Consider the following 14,696-nt stretch of genomic DNA (forward strand, 5'->3'; position numbering starts at 1 on the left):
ACTACATTATCCTGTTTCTCAATTTCTTTCCACGCTGATTAATAGGAAGAATAATTATTCTATCATTATAAAATGAGTACAATAACAATTCAGCCTAGTGGCACACTCTTTAGTTCACTCCAAAATAAAAATATTGTCATCATTTACTCATCATTTCATGCCAAACCTGTATGACTTTTTTGTTCTGTGGAACATGACTGATGATGTTTTGAGAAATGTATTCATACAGTGAAAGTCAATGGTAACCAAAACAGTTTTTCTTCAAAATATCTTCTTTTATGATTCACAGATGAAAGAAAGTAATACAGGTTTGCAATGACATGAAGGCAAGCTAATGATGACAGGATTTTCATTTTTGTGTGAATCCTTTTTACAACATCACTACACAGGGATCACGAACGTTCAGTGTCACAATATCACTCAAACGTGGAGTATATTTTGTCTTTGACTAAAATTTCACAATTGCTGTTCCTAATATTGGGGTTAGGTTAGGTCAGCTGTTTATATCCTGTGAGTGATCTGAGTTTAGACAAGGCAATCCCTCTTTGCTAATAGAATTATATCTCCTTTTAAAGATGATATCATCACATCGGTATATGTAAGATATATCACTTTGAAGAGAGAATTCATCTCATCTCTCCTGTACATGTGCTGTTGCTAAGAGACCAGCAGTCTGCCACATACCACCTCATGCATCCCCCGCGTGCATTTGTTTCACACCCAGTGCCAGGAGAGAGGGAGATGTACCTTCTTTTCGCACCACACACGGAATCTCATCTTACAGTCAAATCATGCCGCTCATTTCTCGCATATAAACATTCTCTTACATGCATGTATTCTAAAATGGAGATGCCATTTTCTGAATTTCAAAACAATAAAAAGCATTACTGCACTCAAACAATAAGAACCGAATTTTCAAAAAAAATGAAAAAAGATGTTCATAATATAATTTATGAATTATATTATATATATTTGTTGTCTTCTTTCCATGTTTACTCATAAAGTGGTTCTGCTCAAGACACTGCGATATACCTTATTCAGCAGTCCACGGTGACCCTTAAGTGACCTCGATATAATTTAGAAATGTCAATTTCTTCTATTTCTTCATAACTAAGCCAATTTACACACATTGTAAAACACAGGTCTCTTGTTTTGTGTTCTTTTGATGAAACACCATCCAATCACAACCTAAACACAGAACCCCATGTCAGACGGTGTGAATTTTAACCAAACATGTTTCAAAATAAATACTATGGTGGATTTAAGTGTAGTTTTCTTGTACTTTTTTTGCAAAAAAATTTAAGTAAGTAGTGACAAGATCACTCAATATTTTGAAAATGAGAACTGTGTATTGGAGCATATTTTTGTTGACTACATGAAAATGCTGTCAGATCAAACTAAGATGGGAAAAGGGCAAACCAATCTACAGGGTGTCATCAAAAGGACATGCATCAGTTTCAGTAAGGTTTTTTTTTTTTTTTTTTTATAAACAAGAAAATGAATGTAATAATGGTGAATAAATGTCAAATGCTCTCTGATGGAAAGAACAAATGCAGATAGCTCACCCACTTTCAAATTTCACATCACACCACAATTGTTCAATTTACTGTCTTGTCTGAATATTTAGTAATAATACAATTTTTTGAAAGGAATACAACCTTTTTTAATCTGTTTTTTATTTATTATTATTTTTTATTATTATTTTGACAGGAATGCATCATTTTAATTAATTTTGCTATTCTCTCATAATGTAGCAAAATAAGTTGGGCCTATCTACTGTATAGACAGCCAGGTTTAAAAAAGACCATCTTACCAGCAATGAATTACCACTTTAAATATTTTAGCTAGCAAATTTGATTACACTTTCATTGTTCTGTGCAGTTTTATAGTCTCTGATATTATATCCAGCATTGTGCTGGATGCCCATTTTGAGATGTACAGTTTACAGGTTTTTTTCTTTTTATGGAAGTTTATGGAAGAGTTGGGTCATTAAACCATTAGGTGTGATGAGTGAAGACATTTTAATACATATAAACCTAATGGGTCATTGAACTTCTCTGCAGTGCAAATTTATTACAGATTTTTTTACTGTAATGATTTGTAAGTGAAATATATTTTAATAAAATTTGCATTTCTTTTTTTTTCTTTTTTTTTTTGTTACTGTAAATATTATTTCATGCATAGGATGTCAAAGTTTAGTATAATGAATCCTAAAAATTATAATCTAATAAAAAAAAGGTAAGACTACAAAGACGTCCCCTTTTGTAAAAATTAATGTATTGTGCAATAAGATAATTTTAAAAGCAATTTTAAAAAAAATAACTTCATAAAACTGTCTCTGCTGTTAAATCATGCATTCTGTAAGCAAACATCCCACATCAAATCAATCATTAATAATTATCATAGTCACTGATTTTGAGTCAGGATCAATTAGCTTCTTTAGAACCATGTGGAAGAATTATGCTTTTATGAGTTTTCTAAGTAATATGTGTTTGTGTGTGCTATTATTAAATTAAATTCATATTAAATTTAAATTATTACATTTATTATTAGATATACTTTACTATTAAAAACAGTGTAAATGATGCATTTCTGATGATGCATTGATGCATTTCACTTCACAGAAATTCACTCAAATTCTTTTGATTTGAAAATGTATTGGTGTATTATTTTGCTTAACACATCTGATAGAATGATGCTGGTTCAGCACAGTAGTCAACAACATCCAAGAGACTTTGGATCTTCAGTGAATTGTTTCCTCTGCGCTGCAAGTCTGGGTGCTGAATGGATTTGCACTGTTCCTAAAGGATAGGGAAATCACCAAAGGTCAATTTAAAGTTCCCATTACTTATTTTTGTGCTAAAAGTAAAAAAGCATTCATAAATACTTGTGAAGGTAATGTGTACATTAGTAAAAAATATATTTTTTGTATCATATATCATCACAGATTTGCTAGACAATGCAGTGAATGCAATCACTCATTTATACATCCAGATCCAGCACTAAATAGTGTTGGTTCAGTTTCTAGAGACAGTCGTGTGTCACTCACAGCACTGGTAGAGCCTGTTGATTCTGATGATGTCATTCTGGCTCATCTCGGTAGATGTGCCCAGCGCAGCATTATTGTTAGGAATGGGAATCATAGTGGGGAGGCCATTCTTGGAGAAAGCGTATCTGACAGAGCGAGTAACAGATGCAGTTATATGACAGTGTTACACCAGAGAAACAGCATCTCCTTATACTGAAAGCTCACTCACCTCTCGTACTGCATCACAGAGCTGTAGTCGTAGGGAGTTCCCTGGTTGAGAGTGTTGATTTTGTTGAAGTTGTACTTCATATCTGATAAACAAACAAAACATTTTGTCTAGTAGATGTGCACTACAGTACTGAACTAATCGCTATATGTATTCTTCAGAAATGAATTTATTATTAACAACGTACCATCAATGACGTTTTCCCAGACGACTTGGATGTGATTGTCACGGTCGCTACGAGTCTGTTCATGATTGAAGCCAAGAGCGTGGAGAAGCTCATGCTGCACAGTGCTGTGGTAAAGGCAGCCATTACGGGCCAGAGACACAGTCTGGCCATAACCCTGACGACCAACGTATGAGTAGCATCTGTAAGACAATAAAATTCATCTCTTGATCATAGATACGTATCCTTTTCATTGTAATCATTCTAAAATTTAAGTGTAATTCTCATTCTGAGGCTTCTATCTTTCATTCTTATCTTGTCAATTATGTGAAATGTTCATTCTGACTTCCACTATAATCTGTTTTCTAGTATGTTTCTGTTACATACCCACTGCGAGATTCAATGCTGACATAGTCTCTCTCATTGCTGCGGGGGAAGAAGCGGATGCAGGTGCTGTAGGAGAAAGAGTCCAGACCACGCTGGATGATCTCTAGCTCACGGGAGGCTGAAAGGGCAAAGGTCAGAGCTTGCTATGGAAAGGTTCATCTTCTAATTAACATCTCAGAAGGATGCACAAGGTACTTACTTCAGCAAGGATACAGAATTTGACCTACTTTTACCTTTTTATGCAAGAATTAAAAACATAAATCATAATACTAGTGACTTACAGTAGTGGTTGGCGATGACGTAAGGCACATAAATCTTGCCGTCACTGTATTTGGGCCAGAGGCAGCCGGTGGAGGTGCAGGGATCAGCATTTCTCTCATTCACAGCAATGTCATCCATTAGCTTGGGCTCATCAGCTTCAGGAACTAACACATAAACAGTTCATTTGGGATTGTTTAGTAAAGAACAGTTGCAGTATAATGATGTGAATTGGTGAGTATGTGGTGAGTACGTACTGATGCCTCTGTTGGCTCTGTGCAGCAGTTCAGACACAGACAGCTGAGCAGATTTGTCCTCAACAACTATAATAAAAACACATCAACACGTTCACTAATGAAGCAGTACTTCAATCAGTTCATCATGTAGATAGCCTGCTGGAGTATTTAACTTACCAGACTGCATGTGAGTTATGCCAGAACACCACACACAAAATGGACATGGAAGAGAAATATTACCTCAAGTCAAACTCATAAATTTAAATTCTTAATTATAACAATTATTAGTATCAGAGAGGTGCATGCATAATGCATAATGCAATGTTTTTGCATGCATTATTTACAACCTACTGATATAAGTGTGTGTGTGTCTTACCATCTCCTCAGCTCTAACAGAGAGGACAAGGAGCAGGGCCAACAGGCCAAAAGTCACCTTGGTCACAAACATGGTGTCCAAAGATCTGCAGAAAGAACCAGGGCACAGCTGTTTAGGCAGAATGCCTCAAATGAAAGTCATTTTCTACCCCTTGTTCTGTATACGGTCACTGGGCAAAGGCAGGAAAAACACCCTGGAGATGTGGCCAGTCCATCACAGGGCTCATATCATAATTTGTCACCATAACAAAGTTTTTCAACATAACCTTGCTGAATTCTGTGTGTTACAGTAATACAGTAATACAAAATGGGATACAATACATTTTTGATCTACATTATAATCACATGCTGTATAATTATTATAAACATGTGCCTTTCTTAATCTAATGTTCAAACAATGTTAGTTTGGTAAAATATACATTTCTTTGAACAGAGAGAAGGAAGCATACCAGTTCTCTTTCTGCAGATTTCCAAAGCCAGTGCAACACTACAGCCACAACAGGGTTTTTATACCTTGACTGTATCTATACGATCTTTACAGATATGGCCAGAAGTGCAGTAGACATGCTGACGCGTTGTTTGAAAGAGAACAGGTGTGACATTCCCTCATTTGTTGCTTCAAAGGAACACGTCACACACAAACCTAAGAGTGGGAACATTTGCACTGTATGTTTGATATGAACTACTAAATGGCATATGCCATTCAACAACACGAATAAGGCTACTTTCATTATATGAATTATATCAACATGTCAGTGTTATTTGCATAAACATGTAAACACTTGGGGCATAATTATATGATATTTAATTAGCATTCATTAATTTGCTATAAAAGTTATTTTGTAAGGTAATACATATATTGGAAAATAATTCCAGTTTTCGTTTTGTCTCTGGTTTTAAAACCTTCATTTATAAAATTTGTTATGAATTTTATTTTCTTTTTCTTCATCAATCTAATCTGCCATTATTTCAACAAATAGTTATGTTGTGATTCTTGCTGATCTTCTTGTGCTGTTGTATGCAGGTTCTGTGTTAAACTGCAGGACTGAATGCATTGTAATCATCTCACCAAATGGATACAGGAGCTGTATTTTGAAGAATCTAAACACTAGAATCTCCAGCTCATTGGAGTCTGGAAGGGCAAAGGGCAGATGTTGCTGTGGATTTAATGATTGGTTTACTCACTGGCTATAAAATGCAACAAAAATCTTAACAGCAAACTGAAGGTTCTGCCCCCTCTCAAGCTACAGGGCAGAGTCTGGCCTACTCCTTGTTGTGAGCGCTGAATGAGAGCATACATCAGTGACATACTGCAGTGTGTCCGTGTTCTCAGCGATCTCTGCTCTTAGCTTTTAAAGAAGAGTCAGATCTCAAGTGATAAGATTAAGACTTGAGTCGTGTCTGATATTACAGGTTTTGTTGTGATCAACAGCATCACCAGGTCTTCAGGTTTATGAATATTAAAACCGCATTAGATACACTAAAACGTTTCTCGCATTTTTATTTTATGTTTATACTGAACCACAACATTCACAATCACATTCACAACCACAAAAATCAGATCACAGTGCAACAAATAAATGTCCTTTATGATGAACTGAGCAATTAACAAATTCTGTACTGTACAAATACTTTATTTGTTTTTTAAACATCAGGTGACAAAATTGGCTGTTGCAATATACATGTTTAGTTAAATATGTAGCTATTGACTCAGATCTAATTAGGGAAAATATAAAAGCAGAAATTCTCTAAATAGTCACCACACTTTGTAAGTGCAACTTATCCTAAATCCATATCTCTGGTCACAGCCATAATATTTTTACAACTGCTTTTACAATAATTACAACTGGTTTTAATATTTTTAAAAGCACTTGCAATGGAGTTAATTACACAATATTAATTTATTGTTTATTGAGCTGTTATATTCAAAACAAAATCACTCTTGAAATCATGCTGTTTGTTTGAATATGAAAAGCAAGATATTTGGTGCAACAGCAGTAGTTTGAGTTTTTTTTTTTTTTTTGACGGTGTGTGATTCCACAGGTGGCAGGAGGGGATGAGAATGAGAACAGTTTGTTCAAATTTTACACACCAACACTACCTGCTTTCTGTATTTACAGACATGACGTAAGCAAGACATTTCTCAACAAATGTGACCCAACAGCTCTACAGTGTAATTCAGTGTTTTAGATTTAGGAATATGGTAGGCCTACTGAACTTTTGGAAACTATTTGTTCCCACATCAGTTCAGTAAAAGATATCTATTACTATAAATTCATGTTTTCTTTACATTGTTATATTTAAAATAGCAAACGATTAAACAAAAGTCAGTCAGTCAGGCCAGAGAAAAATCAACTGACGAAAGGTTTGATGTTCTATTTGATTGAAAATTTATTGGCGATTCAAGTAAGCACAGAAGTCCACACCATCCATGATACTTGAATCAACTTTCATTGTAGTTAAGGCGGCATGTCTGGGTGCTGAAGACACGTTCTGTTTTTCCTATGAATGAGAAAACCATATATGTAACAGTTTATATATATATATATATATATATATATATATATATATATATATATATATATATATATATATATATATATATAATATAACATTTTAATGTTCTATATGTTAAACAACCTTCCACCAAATATAATGTGTATTTTGTAACTATAGTATGAGTTCTGGAACCATGAGGAGAAATATTTATGTGTGTGTCACTCACAGCACTGGTAGAGCCTGTTGATTCTGATGATGTCATTCTGGCTCATCTCGGTAGATGTGCCCAGCGCAGCATTATTGTTAGGAATGGGAATCATAGTGGGGAGGCCATTCTTGGAGAAAGCGTATCTGACAGAGCGAGTAACAGATGCAGTTATATGACAGTGTTACACCAGAGAAACAGCATCTCCTTATACTGAAAGCTCACTCACCTCTCGTACTGCATCACAGAGCTGTAGTCGTAGGGAGTTCCCTGGTTTAGAGTGTTGATTTTGTTGAAGTTGTACTTCATATCTGATAAACAAATAAAGCATTTACTGGTGATTGCAGAGATCTGTTTTTGCACTTACAAACAGTAAATCAGCTGACCTAACGTAACTATACACATGTATGCTTCTTTTAACATATACTGTACCATCAATGACGTTTTCCCAGACGACTTGGATGTGATTGTCACGGTCGCTACGAGTCTGTTCATGATTGAAGCCAAGAGCGTGGAGAAGCTCATGCTGCACAGTGCTGTGGTAAAGGCAGCCATTACGGGCCAGAGACACAGTCTGGCCATAACCCTGACGACCAACGTATGAGTAGCATCTGTAAGACAGAGATCCATAAAATATACATTTTTGACCCATCTCTGAATATTATCTTTATCTCTTCATCATCCTGATGCACATTTCATCACAAGTTACATTTAGAATGTATAGTTTTCATTCTGATGGAAATTAGCTTCTTCCTCTGATTCTTTTTCTAAATGTGTTTGTTTGTAGTCTCAACTATAACTTTGTCTCAACTATAACTTTGTCTTCGGTATTTTTCACATTGTCTTGAAACTAATTCTGTGTTGGTTTGTGATGTTTTTCTGATTTTGGTTGCGTTATACCCACTGCGAGATTCAATGCTGACATAGTCTCTCTCATTGCTGCGGGGGAAGAAGCGGATGCAGGTGCTGTAGGAGAAAGAGTCCAGACCACGCTGGATGATCTCTAGCTCACGGGAGGCTGAAAGGGCAAAGGTCAGAGCTTGCTATGGAAATTTGTACTTGTTTTTTTCATACTCGCATGTTTTTGCACTGATTATAAGACTTAATCGTTAGGCTCTGCTATAAAATCATGAACGGTAGAGAGTCTGTCTGTGATACTGCAAGAACCACCAACTCGCTTGGGACGTAGAAAGTGTCCGTAAAAGATGTAAAATGATGACTCTACCCACAAAAGCACTTTCGTGCAAGGTATAGTTTATTTACAGCGCCGCCAATATATACAAAAGTACACGAGTGATGGTGTGTAGAAATATATACAGTGTAATGACCAAAGACCCAAAAAAAATACAAAGTAGCAAAGAAACAACAAACTAGAAAATAAAGATGGAAAAGATATCTACAAAACATATGTGCTCCATAAGTGCCCTCCATAAGTATTGGAACAGTAAAGACAAAATTGCTCTGTTGGCTGTGGAGTCAAGACATTTGCAAATATGATTAAAAGATGAATATGAGACAAAACTACAGAATGTCACATTTTATTATTAGCCGTTTCAACACATACATGTTTTACCAAATAAAAAGAACAGCACTTTTAGAGTTCATCCCACTCATTGTTGTGAGCATAAGTATTGGGACAATTGAACATAAGGCAGATATAAAAGATTAAAAGCTATTATTTAGTTGCAGATCCCTTGCACACAATCACAGAAGTGAGTCTGTGACCCATAGACATCACCAGACTCTTGGTCTCATCCTTTGAAATGCTTTAATGCAGCCAATTCCAATTGTTGCTTGTTTTGGGGAGTTTCTGCCTTTACTCTCCTCTCCAGCTGGTGAAATTCATGTTCATTTGGATTTAAATCTGGAGATTGACTTGGGCAATCTAAGACTTTCCATTTCTTTGCCCTTATAAATTCCTTGACTGAACTGGCGGGGTGTTTTGGGTCATTGTCCTGATGCAATATGAAGCACTTCCCAATGAATCTGGTGGCATTTTCTTGAATATTGGTAGGCAAAATGGATTTGTACTCTTCCACATTAATTCTGCTACTGTCATCATACATTAAGTCATCAGTAAAGTTGAGAGGGCCTGTTCCAGAGACAGCCATGCATGCCCATGCCACGACACCACCTCCACCATGCTTTACAGATGAGGCTGTATGCTTGGGATCATTTGAAGTTCCCTTTTTTCTCCACATTTTTGCTTTCCCATCACTTAGATAAAGGTTCATCTTTGTCTCATCGGTCCATAAACACAGTTCCAAAACTCTTCTGGCTCACCTTTGTGCTTTTTTGCAAACTCTAATCTTGCCTTTCTATTTTTGGTGCTGGTCAGAGGTTTGCATCTTGCTGTGTAGCATCTGTAATTCTGTGTCAAAGTCTCCTGAGGATAATTCTTTTGTGTACCCACTACAGGACTGAATGCTGTTGTAGTGTCTTTTAGTGATGCAGCTCTGGACACAGAGGTTAGATTTAGGATAAGCTGATCAATTCACATTCACCTGACTTTGCACTGACTCTAAGATGTCACAGAAATCATAGCTGCAAACAAAACTACCAACGGCTGTGAACTATTGCTTTTTCATTTTGGCTGTTGCCTTTTTTTTTTTTATCTATACTTAAACTTAAGTCTGTAGTTATCAGCTGAAATCTATGTCATGCAAATACAATAATATAAAAGTACTCAAAATTGTGACCACAGCAATTTTCCTTTGGCCACATGTTCAGAGGTGGGGAATGCTCAGAACAGTACATGCTGGTATGAATAGAAACATTATCTCTGAAACACTTGAGAAAAACATGATAAACATGCTGAGTTCAGTCTTGCGTAACCTTCAATCTTCAATCAAGAACAGGTGTGAATTTCCCTGTCACAGTATGGTGCCTTCACATGCAGATGAATCAGAAACTGTAAGAGTTTTTACTTCATTAAGTATCCTGTCATCCTTACTTGTGTTAAATCTCCTATTAATTTTCTTTCTTGAATTCAATCATTCATTCGTTTAGGTGTTGTAGCTCAGATATCCAGAGAATCCTGTTGTGTACTTCGCTACATACCCCTGCATATCTGGAGATGTTTTAGTAAGACAGAACCAAATTAATGTTGTTTTCATAATAATTTAACGACAGGCATTGAATTGTCATTAATGTATGAAAGTCATTAGGAATAAGTGCTATCATACAATAACTTCAGTGTGTCCATGTGTAAGCATAATAAGCCCAATGTTTTATCACTACTTTTTAAAATGGCCTTTTATTTACTTACAGCATAATTCATAGCTGTTGTCTTTTAATATGTATACACTTTAATATGCTATTCAAACATTTTTAACAACTAATTTAAAATTATTTTAGTTATTTGTTCACAATGTGTATTATTTATTTCTGGTGTCATTTGTGTTTGTTTGTAGTAGTTTCATAAAAAAAAATGTAGGGTGAAAAGAAAACATGCTAACACTTTATGAATGTGTTTTACTTCCCAGATCATGTATGCCAGAACTGTGTGGTGGGAGCATGGTAAAGAAATGGAGGGAACTGCACCAGACAACTGGATTAATGCTGAAAAAAAATATTCAATGACCAAAAAGAGGAGAAAAGGCAGCTTTCTTCAGTCGGCACTCCCCTCAGGATGATTGGATGACATTCACCTTGGTGAAGCTTAAAATTACCTCTGGTAAGTTTTTATTTTTTTTAATGATCTAATTAGATTCTTTGCTCTTTGTCAAAATAAAAATTGTAAGGTAGCCAAATGAGAAAAATCAAGTCAAACTTAGGGGTGCTGTATCGGTCGGGCCCCCTTAGTCAAAGTGCTAGTAGTAAAGTCATTATTATTGTAATTATATTGTCATATTCGTGAATGCGATGATTATGACATGATGAGTCATTTTGCGGAGGAAGATGAGGAAGTAGTTTGGAGGAAAAAGATGTTCTTGGTATGCTTCTGTGATTACTGTTGAATCTGTCTTGAGAATCAAAGTCTATACACTAAATTAATATGGGGGCCCTCAAGTTTCAGGTCACTTTTTAACTGATAATTAGCGCATGTTATAAAAGTTAATTTGTACAATTACAGAATCTGACGATTTGGAGGAGGAAGAAGAGAACATGACAGGTAACGGTTTCCTAAGCTGCTGACACTGCAAACTTGAGTAGTTATTTTATAATCGCAAAGTTAAAAGAGTTAAAGCTCATTGTTTTTACGACTGATGCTTCCATTTAATTTATATACTGCATCTATGCCATTATCAAGGTTCCCTCTTTTCCCATCCCACCAACAAAGATGACCAAGTCCATCCAGATGGAGTCTGCTGGATTTAACAAAAAGTTCACTGGTACTATATTCATCACTTGAATCATTTAAAAATGTATGTAATGCCTTTTTTCCGTATTGTTTTGCGATGACATCTTTTGTTATGTTCACGTATTAAACTCCGACGATACGCATCAAAGTTTCAGTGGGAAAAAGAGATTGAAACAGTGCTCATCTAAACGCAGCTCAGTTGTGCAGCATGAGAGTGATCGAAATGATGAAGACATGCAAGTAAAAGTGCAGAAAAGCAGTGTATTTTGTGCATAACTTTCGCAAACAAACTACAACAGGTCGAGCTGTCAGCTGTGTGGATATTGGCAATACCGTTAACAATTCTCTTTTATAATTAGGCTACTATAATAATCTTCTTTCTTATCAAGATCTTATGCTATATGCTGTGTTAATGCGTGAACTTCATTTTATTTAAGGAGCACTTGCCGTCCAGTAATCTCAAAAAGTTTTGTGCTTTGTTACTTTTTAATAAACTAAGTATCCCCACCCAGCAAAAACACGTTGAAAAGACGTGGAAAAGACGACAATGCCAGACGTCTAAACAACGTCAAAATGTGGTAGAAAAGTGAAAGGTGAAAAGACGTCTTTTTCGGGTCGTCGAAAAGACGTCTATAAAAAGACGTCCAAATTACGTCTAAATGTGGTTGAAATTTTGAAGTTGAAAAGACGTCTTTTCATGCCTAATTCCAACCGTGAATTCATTATTATAATTATATATGACAAGACAATTCACAAAAGAGTACCAAAACATTTATTGACACATTAAATACATCTTTCACGTAAAAGAAACACATACCTGATCACATCTTAAGTGAATTTGATCAATCAAACATACCATAAAAACAGCAATTTTGTGAAATATAACTACAAATAATTGTTTTCTATATGAATGCATTGTAAAAATGTAATGCATTCCTCTGAACAAAATTTTCAGCATCATTACTCCAGTCTTCAGTGTCACATGATCTTCAGAAAGTATTCTAATATACTGATTTACTGCTCATGAAACATTTCTGATTATTATCAATGTTGAACACAGTTGTGCTGCACAATATTTTTGTGGAAACCGTGAGATTTTTCAGTATTCTTTGGATAGAACTTTCAAAAGAGCAGTATTTATTTGAAACAATTTCAAATATATTTTTCAAACAATTTAAAAGTCTTTACTGTAACTTTTCATCAAATGAATCCATATTTTCTATATAAACATAATTTTTCAAAACAATAAATCTTTAAAATATCTAAAATGTTTATAAAACAGAACAATGACTAATTATAACCACATTAGAACATATTTCACCCAAAAATGTAAAATCTGTCATTAATTACTTACCCTCATGTCACTCCAAACCCATAAGACCCTTTTGTGCAGAACATGAAGATATTTTTAACAGATACCTTGTGTACGCAAAAAACCCCAACAACAAAAAAAGTGCAACAGTGCAACCCCACACTGATGCATCATGGTGCTCTCGTGAACGTGTTATTTTGTAAATAAAAATGCAATGTTTTTTTGTGCACACAAAACATTCACATCACTTCATAAAATTGGGGTTAAACAACTGGAGTCGCAGTTTAATTTAATGATACCTTTACTACCTTTCTGAGTCTTGAAAGTGGTAGTTACATAAACTGTGAAATGGAGGGGCAGAAATTTATCTAAAAAGATCAACATTTATGTTTCAAAGATGAACAAATGTCTCAGAGGTTTGGAACGACATGAAGGTGAGTGATGAAAATTTTTGGTTTAACTAACACATTAGGTACATCTGTTCATTCAGTGGCACCAGTAGATCTCTGCCTGATCTCTGATCTTCTAGTTCTTCTGCTCCTTCCACCATCCCAATCCTGGATTATTGAGCCACGACAGAAGTTTCCACTTTGAATGCTACAGCCTGGCTGTTTTTTCTCCAGCATCTGAAGTGAGAAAGAAAACAATAACCAAAATATAAATGTAACAATAAAAACAATAATAAATAAATAATAATAAAAAGCAATGGTTGTCCAAAATGTAAAGTATACACTTGAGTGTTCCCTACTGTTAGGGCATTTCCACCTCAGGGCACAAAAGTGGGAACTGACTTGCAGCATGAGAACAATTTTCTAGAATTTTCAGCACAGTTTTTTGTCACTTCCTATACAGGGCTCCAGACCGTTTTGTGAAAAAGTTTTCTGCCAGTGCGTGTAAATTTTGTGAGCGATCGCACTAGCACGACCATAATATACTTTGTGGTAAACAAACGCTTTTGTAAAATTAAAAAAAGGGGCATCAAACTAACACAGTAGATGGCAGCAGACGAACACTTATAGGCGTTTAAAAGAGTTCAAAAATATTTGTTATCGGTCATAACTTGAGCAGACACTAGACATGGATGAAGCTTTCTAGAGCACATGTGTCGACCCCCGCGTTCGGATGGAGTATACTTTGAAAGGCTATGCGTTCGACTGTACACATATGCTAGCGTATGCGTACAAAAACGAAGTATACTTTGGGATTTAGTTTGTTCATGTGCACACTAGGTTGGAGCAAAACTCCGCATGTAAGTGGACCTTGAGAGACAATGTTGAGATCTCCTGCAATATATTCTGAACATGACAATTCAGAGAGGCAGGATAACTTCTAGATTGATGAAGCCGCAGCCCTGCCGAGTTTAGTTCCAACCCTGCTCCAACACATATACCATGTAGTTTTCAAATAAGCCTAAATGATAAGATTAGCTGAATCAGATGTGTTTAATTACGGTTATATCTAAACTGTGCGGGGCTGTGGTCCTCCAGGAGCTGAGTTTGACACCCTTGGCCTATCCCAGTTTTGCCTCCCTCCCACTGCTAAAAAGTAACTAAGTAATTTTTACTCTGAGTACATTTTAAATGAGCTACTTTTTACTTTTACCTGAGTAGATTTTTAGACTGGTACTTTTACTTGTACTTAAGTAAAATTTCATTAATGGTATGGTACTTTTACTTGAGTAGAATATTTTCGTAGTCTTTCCAC

The 14,696-nt window shown here is 35.6% G+C and overlaps 2 protein-coding genes across 5 annotated transcripts; both read right to left on the reverse strand.

Moving 5' to 3' along the window:
- Positions 1 to 2,644: 2,644 nt before the first annotated feature.
- LOC306874366 (low choriolytic enzyme-like) lies at positions 2,645 to 5,156 on the reverse strand (the record flags this gene model as incomplete). Of its 4 annotated transcripts, XM_079424354.1 has the most annotated exons (9): positions 2,645 to 2,801; positions 3,050 to 3,174; positions 3,258 to 3,339; positions 3,442 to 3,620; positions 3,805 to 3,922; positions 4,086 to 4,229; positions 4,320 to 4,385; positions 4,675 to 4,759; positions 5,123 to 5,156. In XM_079424354.1, coding segments are annotated over 6 exons (624 nt in total). The 4 variants fall into 4 exon arrangements, with proteins under 4 accessions (XP_079280480.1, XP_079280479.1, XP_079280481.1 ...); XM_079424353.1 differs by lacking the exons at positions 4,675 to 4,759; positions 5,123 to 5,156 and adding an exon at positions 4,476 to 4,509; XM_079424355.1 differs by lacking the exons at positions 2,645 to 2,801; positions 5,123 to 5,156 and having other exon boundaries at positions 3,042 to 3,174; positions 4,320 to 4,377; positions 4,687 to 4,746.
- Positions 5,157 to 7,390: 2,234 nt separating this feature from the next.
- LOC306870092 (low choriolytic enzyme-like) lies at positions 7,391 to 13,542 on the reverse strand (the record flags this gene model as incomplete). The annotated part of the gene is made up of 5 exons (XM_079417161.1): positions 7,391 to 7,523; positions 7,607 to 7,688; positions 7,810 to 7,988; positions 8,278 to 8,420; positions 13,489 to 13,542. 5 exons carry the CDS (start codon positions 13,540 to 13,542, stop codon positions 7,391 to 7,393), a joined length of 591 nt encoding a protein of 196 aa, XP_079273287.1.
- Between the last annotated feature and the right edge of the window lie 1,154 nt (positions 13,543 to 14,696).

Source organism: Barbus barbus, assembly GCF_936440315.1.
Source record: "Barbus barbus genome assembly, chromosome: 1".
NCBI lineage: Eukaryota > Metazoa > Chordata > Actinopteri > Cypriniformes > Cyprinidae > Barbus > Barbus barbus.